Source organism: Brachyistius frenatus, unplaced genomic scaffold, assembly GCF_029030835.1.
Source record: "Brachyistius frenatus isolate BFR_SWC_R1_liver_20210118 unplaced genomic scaffold, ASM2903083v1 Contig_175, whole genome shotgun sequence".
NCBI lineage: Eukaryota > Metazoa > Chordata > Actinopteri > Embiotocidae > Brachyistius > Brachyistius frenatus.
Window position 1 is genome coordinate 495,218 of NW_027210774.1, and position 7,754 is coordinate 502,971.

General features: G+C 38.6%; 1 protein-coding gene across 4 annotated transcripts in view; it reads left to right on the forward strand.

Annotated features, from left to right (window-relative positions):
• gphna (gephyrin a) overlaps nucleotides 1–7,260 on the forward strand; it is a 31,474-nt gene extending 24,214 nt beyond the window's left edge. For 3 of the 4 annotated variants that reach the window (XM_069717433.1, XM_069717434.1, XM_069717435.1), the window contains 5 exons: nucleotides 692–756; nucleotides 1,913–2,016; nucleotides 2,930–3,026; nucleotides 3,228–3,366; nucleotides 3,495–7,260. In XM_069717433.1, the coding sequence (XP_069573534.1) occupies nucleotides 692–756; nucleotides 1,913–2,016; nucleotides 2,930–3,026; nucleotides 3,228–3,361 (400 nt within the window). In that variant the 3' untranslated portion in view covers nucleotides 3,362–3,366; nucleotides 3,495–7,260. Of the gene's footprint in view, nucleotides 1–691; nucleotides 757–1,912; nucleotides 2,017–2,929; nucleotides 3,027–3,227; nucleotides 3,392–3,494 lie in introns of all 4 variants that reach the window. The other variant, XM_069717432.1, reaches the window with a different exon arrangement.
• The last annotated feature ends 494 nt before the right edge of the window (nucleotides 7,261–7,754 follow it).

Here is a 7,754-nt window from a genome sequence, read left to right on the forward strand (position 1 = left end):
GTCTGCCCAGGTGCTGGGGGGCATTTAAAACAGAGGAAATGGGTTGTGCTCCAGCATTGATAAATGTTTGTAGATGGTTTCCGTTTTGTCTGTTTTGTGTTTATTGCTGATATTTTCTAGTTTTTGCTGTAATGCACTGACAAAACAGTTTGCTGTGTTTTAGTTAAAGACCACTGTCCTATTGCCGGTGTTGTACCTGGATACCTCCCCCCAGAGAAAAGGCTCTTTTGTACTTTGCGGATCCCTGAGCATTTGGTGTAAGGGCTGGCAGTTGAGACACCACTCATGACACGCTGTGGCGCCTGTATGTTTTTTTTAGCTTCAGCGCCTGAACGTGATGCGGACACAACCAGTGGAAAAAATAGCCTTTACAGTATAACTGCTGGCAGCAGTACTACTTCTGCTGCTTGTTGTATCACTGACAGACCGACAGACTTTATTGATCCCGCAAGGGGACATTTTTTCGTTACAGCTGCATGGAAGATATGGCAAAGGCAATATAAATTACAAAATAAAAAGAGAGGTATTAAAGGTATAAATATCAAAAACATAAAAATGCACAGTATATACAAATAAAATAGAATAAGTTAATCAGTTTAAATTAAATTAAATCAAAAACAGTGCAACAGTGATGCTACCACTATCTCTAATCACCGATATGACTAATGACCTGTGTGTTTCTGTTTCTCAGTCTTCCCACTACCTTTGCCACAGCTGACATTGATGGAATACGGAAACTCATCTTTGCTCTGCCAGGTACTGTATTTACGTCTGAGGTAACTGGATATGTTGTTTTGATGTTGCCAAGTGTGTATCCGCTTTTTGGACGCTCTGTATTCAGTGCTCACTCGCCTAACACCTATTAAGATTATATTATTAGTTTATGATATTAGTTGGTAAAAGCCACGTCACATTTTGCTCTATGTAATCTATACGTTGGCACCAGAACAGTAAGCACTTTGGAAGGGGAGTGAGGGTCACATTGCGGCACATAACGGGATATGGTTTGTTTGCCAGTTCTCATGCATTACATATCTATATTTTAGGTGTTATTTACAGCTTAATACCTCTCAAAAATCTGTCAAACAATTGTGAAAGTAGGTTAACATCAGCACTTGCTTCTTGTAAGTAGTAAGTTGAAAATGTTCAGTTGTCAGTCTTGTTTCATTGAGTGTACCCCCCTCCCCCCTCCCACTGTGAATGTTTGATGTAATCAATATGGAAACAAGAATACAGGCATTTGTATTTTTTTTTTTACAGTGTTTGACATTTATGTCTGACATCTGTGCAACATAAATGCACCATTACCCTCGGCTCACTCAGCGGAAGACTCTCGTGGCAAAGCAGAATTATGAAACTAGCTGCTCAGTCAGATTTCTAGGGAGGCTGTAGCTCAGTTGGTAGAGTGGGTTGCACACTAATCAGAAGGTTGGTGGTTCAATCCCCAGCTCCTCCTGTCCATATGCCTAAGCGTCCTTGAGCAAGACACTGAACCCTAAAAAAAAAATTGCTCCCGATGGTGTACCATCGGTGTGTTGTAAGTTGCTTTGGATAAAAGTGTCAGCTAAATGAGATGTAAATTTCTAGATGTTGGTGGAAGGGCACTGCTGACTGTTTGCCCATTGTGAGTTTTTGTTGTGTCAATACAATAATGTTGTCTTCAGTGTTGATTCTGACTTTAAAATCAAGATACATTTAATTATCGGGTACAATAAAGTGCAAAGTTAGATATCAGCAGCCGACGCAAACCTTACAGCTACACCACGTTGGAGACAGTGCAGGATGATAGTGCACATTTCTACAACAGACACCGTATGAAATGGATAGAATTACAGTGGTATCCACTAATTATGGAATTGATTCGTCAGAAGTAGTACCGTAGTAAGGTTTCCCTTCGTTGCGTTTCTTTCAGGCAACCCGGTGTCTGCAGTGGTGACGTGTAACCTGTTTGTGATTCCGGCTCTGAGGAAGATGCAAGGCATTCTGGACCCTAGACCTACAATTATTAAAGCTCGGGTAAGAGATGCACAGACTCTCGCACACGCACACACAGTCACACACACACACATAAACACACAAATTATTGATAAGCTATTAAGTGTGCAGACCGTTCTAACGCTGCTGACGTGTCTGTGAGCAAGACAGTGAATCTCCAACCAGCTACAAGGAACCGGAACTTTCGGCCTGACCGTGAGGGAAGCACAGTATTTAGAACTTCGCTATGGCAAATCAATAACCATATGCATTATTGTGTTAAATTATTTGGTAAACTTTGAATTGAAAACAAAATGTAAATTGTGAGAAGAAAAAGCGTCAGTTAACCATATAGTAACATAATATGCTGCTGTTGATGCCTGAAACCCACAGTCTGTATGTAAATGAATGCAAACAGGTTTTTTTTTTTTTTTTTTTAATAATAGTACAAAACGACGCATTTATTGAAATATTAGTATGAAATTGAGAATTTGATATTATTTTAAAGCTACAGACAATTACTTTCACAGTTGTAAGGTTTTGGAATATGTAGTAATTGAGAAATGTTTTTACTCACTTTTCGCGTTGAGAGGTATCTGAGATGATGGATACTTCTCTCAAATCTCTCCTGTCAGCAGCAAGGGGAATACGATTAAAAAAAAAAACAGCTACCTTGGATCTATTCACCTACCAACACCACTAGATCTCACTAATTAACATGTTTAATATTGTTTGTTCAATCAGTTTGACGTGCATAAAGAATGGCCCTGTGGTTCTTATCTCACTTGATATGTCAAATCGGTGTTTTTACCCCCCAAAAAGCTAGTCATTGTTTTTGGTAGGAAGGCATGTAGCTGGACAATGTTTTTATGCAATGAATTCAAATATTTGATGAGTCCCTTTACTGTGTCTGTGTCTGTGTCTGTGTGTGTGTGGGTCGGTCGGTGTATTTTAGCTTTCCTGTGATGTTAAGCTGGATCCTAGACCAGAGTACCACCGCTGTATTCTAACCTGGCATCATCAGGAGCCACTGCCCTGGGCACAAAGCACAGGTGTGTACACACACACACACACACACACACACACACACACACACACACACACACACACACACACACACACACACACACACACACACACACACACACACACACACACACACACACACACACACACACACACACACACACACACACAATGACTGACTCACCAATGCATGATCCTCGCCTCTCGCTCTCTCTCTCTCTCTCCAGGCAACCAGGTATCCAGCAGGCTGATGTCAATGCGTAGCGCCAATGGCCTGCTGATGTTGCCTCCTAAAACAGAGCAGTATGTGGAGCTGCACAAGGGAGAGGTCGTGGATGTCATGGTCATTGGACGGCTATGATGCAGGTACTTCAGGCTCTCATGTGTTTTGGTATGTTTCTATTCACTTACTGTCACTCGGAGGTTTGCACATGTGTTTTACTTCATAAAGGGGCACAAAAACTCACAGTCGCCCAAAATGTTTTTTTCTCCAGACTTGAGTGTCACTCGCTACCGATTACCATGGCAGTGCCAGGACTTCTTGTCTGGACAGAAAACGGGCGGGGGCTAGAAGTGATGCATGTCTACCTGGTCGCCATTAGCTGTGATGTCATATGCAACAGCCAATCGGAGCCAGCGCAGGCTGAATCCTCATTGGGCTGCTCTGAGGAGATCACTGTATTTCAATGAAGAAAAAAAAATGTGAAAAAAATATATAAAATATGAGATTTATTCTGTAATATTATTATTATTATTATTATCCTGATGATAATGATTATTAATATTCTTAATTAATATTCTATTTATTATTATTATCATGGTTCTGACTGAATATTATCATCTTAGTAGTATTCAAGCCCTCTTCTCTCCTGTTCCTTTGCTTTGTGCGTTTAACATTTTTCCCTGGTAGATATTGAGATATAGAGACTTTTCCCTTCTTCCTCCACTCCTCCTGACCTTTTTCCTTTTCTCCCACCCTACCTTTTTTCTTCTTCTTCTTCTTCTTCTTCTTCTTCTTCTTCTTCTTCTTCTTCTTCTTCTTCTTCTTCTTCTTCTTCTTCTTCTTCTTCTTCTTCTTCCATTTCTACTTCTACCTTTTCTACTGCTCTGCTCTGGTGCTTCTTTAAAAAAAAAAAAAAAAAAAAAATTGAAACTTCATGATATCCAGTCCCTGTGGTACATCTCTTGGAACACACTGACATCAGTATTGACTCAAATATGAACTAAAGGCTGCTAAAGACATCTTTTGATTGAAGCTGCTGTTATAGTTTGTGCTAGTACACTGAATATTACTTTTTTGCCCCCCCCCCCTTCCCAAAAAGGGAAAAGAAATTCAAAGATCCTTTGTATTTGTTTTTTTTTTTTATCATTTTTTTCTTCAGATATATCACTTTCAGACACTGAAACACTAAAACTCACCATGACACACAATGAGTGGGTCACTGGCTCATATTTTAGGGCAAGGTGAGACAGTACTTAATCCCCCCCCCCCTCCCCACCACACTGGAATGATTTATTTGGTCTGACGTCAAGTATAAAAGTAATAAGATGCATAATGACTTCTGTGATCTGTAGTCATCCCAGAGGTAGGCCACACTGACAGTATTAGTCTTACCCTGCATTCAAGTGGTGTTTGATGTACCTGAGTCTCAAGTTTACATCATAATTACACAGTACGCAATTAATATACAGTCTTTGATAAATGTGTTTTTTTTTGTTTGTTGTAATGTTAAGACTATTAAAAGATAAGGCTGACTTCTTATTTTTCTTACTGTTATAAAATCCCACGAAAAGACCAAAAGCAGCAGTCTGTTAGTTCATCTCTTAATACGTTCTGATTTTCTTCTCTCTTTTTTTTTTTTTTTTTTTAGATAGTACTCACTGAAGATGACAATCCTTAAAGAAATCATTTGACATTTTGGGAAATACTCGTATTTGCTTTCTCGCTATGAAGTAAGATGAGAAGACTGATATCTCTTATCTGTCTGAGAAATATGAAGCTACAGCTGGAAGACTTTGACTCCATAAAGTTAAAAAGAACAACAACAAAAAAAAAAACACGTATTTTGGCTCAGTCCAAAGAAAACAAAATCTAAAAACCAACACAAATTGATGTTTTTATGCTTCTCGTTACTATTTGACAGACATGAGGGCAGATGGAGCTTCATAGGCAGCCGAAAAATGGGAAAATTGCTATCGTGTAACTTCATGTGAAAATGACATTTTCAAAATATTGGTCAGAAATATATAAGTCCAATTTTTTAATATGCACCTTAATTTCCCAAAACAGCTCAGCACCGCAGTTTTTAGCCAATTTGACACAAACAGAAGTTATGGGGGACGATTACCAGCTGTAGATTAATCACATTTGGTACCCCAGTGAGTATTTCTGGTAGCGGGAATGTTGTATGTGGGATTGTTTTTTTTTTCATGGGATTTGTTGACACAATGAAAAATATAGAATACTGTCATATTATTCTTATCAGTGAACTCGCCAAAGATTACTATGCTTAACAACAGCTTGTCTCAAAGGGCTGGCTAATGTTTGGCCAATCAGGAGCCTCCATCTTTGTTCAAAAAGTTTGCCACGAAACTACAGGAACATAAGCGAATGAGCTACTGGAATGAGTTGTAACATAGTATATTCCCAACTCAGAAAACTCTGACCCGACATCACTTGAAAGCAGGGTGTCACATTCAGGTGCTCGTAAACTACACTATATCTGCCATGAAGTTGTTAAGGTGCTTGTTTAAGTCAAAAAAGAATCAATATAGTTCATGGCTACGAATCCAAGACTTTATTTGACTGCTTTTCTGTCAACGTACTGTATGTCCTCTAAGCATATAGAAGACCTCATCTGATACGGCCCACTAGAAAAGCCTAGTTTACGCCAAGCATTAATGAGATAGTAGACCCTGTTGGCTGTAGTAACCAGCTGGTTCAACACTGACCTTAAATTGTTTACCAATTAAGAGTGACCATGCAAATGCATATGTAATCTGTGAGTCCCAAGCATTCACCAATACTCCATGACTTAATCCTTCTAGTTCCTCCGATTCTTCATATTAGTGTATTTAGTGCCACACACACACACACACCTATATTGTCAAAGGTCTAATGCTGCATTCAGGTCATGCAGGAATAACTGCTAACAAAGCTCTGGAACTTATTCAAAGTTAATGGTACTGAAACACACTAAGATGACAAACCTGATGTTGTTCCTGGATGTCAGTTGTTGATGTTCTTATTTCAGTTACCCCAGTTAGAAACATGACATGAACAGTATTTCCTGATTAAAAAAAAAAAAAACAAAAAACAAAAAACTCATGTCTATGACCTTTCCTTGTTGAACTGAATGCAATAGTGGTCAGTATTTCTGAGCTTTGACCGCTCTCCTGATAAGCTGACACACTCTTTTCAACCCTTCCCCTTCTTTATCATTGTCCTATTTTCCTCCTTTCCTTCTTCAACACTTGCATGCCCATAAAGGGGGGGTGTGTCTTTCTCTTTGGGCAGGTGTGCTTCCAGGCAGGAGACCAGGGTGCAGCACCTGGGTGGGGCTTCTGATCTCACTAAATGTTATGTGGATGACAATTTTGGATGTCATTATTGGTGTGTAAGCTCTAGTACCAATGCTGTCTTTATTTATTCCTGTAGCTTGGTTTTCAGAAACTTCCCAGTTACCTCAAATGCACCATATACAGTTTATATATCAGTGGCTCATGCTGCATTCATGTCATGTAAGACAGACTTAGAAGAACAGGGTGCCATTTTTTTGCAACACATTAAAGGTAGTCATGAAGACTGAAAGGTATGAAAATTAAATCTCTCTCTTCTCTCTCTCTCTCTCTCTCTCATAGAGATATGTCTATACAGATCAATATAGATATCAACACATTTCAACATTTATGTTCATCCCACATTCTGGCAGCTCATATTTATCTCCGTTATGACATGAACGCAGCATTAGAACATGTCCTGGCACCTGCTCAAGGAGAACCAATCAAACCCAGATAGATTCATTTGAGTAAGAAGAAGCAGGTTATTGTTAAACTGCCTTTGTACTGAGTGATTCGTAACACTGGACTGAACTCAGTGTCACACTGCACACACTATAAACTATGACCAGCACTTGTAATGAAGCAATGACACAGCATTCTACTACTACTGTATAAATATAATGAAGAGGATGTTTTTTCTGTAATGATATTATTGAAACTAAAAATGAATTAATAAAAATAATCCTGATTATTCTGTAATTTCTGTTTGGCCGCTTCACTTTTTCTCAAATGATCTGTGATGCCGTGACGACGTAATCATGAATGAAGTCGGTTTGTCTCATCGTTGTACAAGTGCTTAGCTGATTTCAAATGGGAAATAATGGCGTTTAAAGACCTTCTTAGCGGTGACAAATTTGCTGTTGCACGAAGCCCTGCATGAGAAGTAACAGTAAGGTAACAAAGCTACCACAGTTGCATGCAGTAGTTTTAATATAGTGAGTCAAAGCTTTGTTTTGAACACCTAATTTTGCCATTATGCGATGAATTAACAAAAAAAAACAAAAAAAAAAGATGTCTAACGCTAAATATGATAAATCCAAATAACATAAATTAAAAAAAAATATATCTGAAACTTTGATTGAGCTACATATTTTCCAAAGCCTTTTTTTTTTTTTTTTAGTTTGGGCTCATGTTTTGTCGTTAATTGTGGCTCGTTTTAATACAAACTGCTCAATAAATAGAATAATAACAGC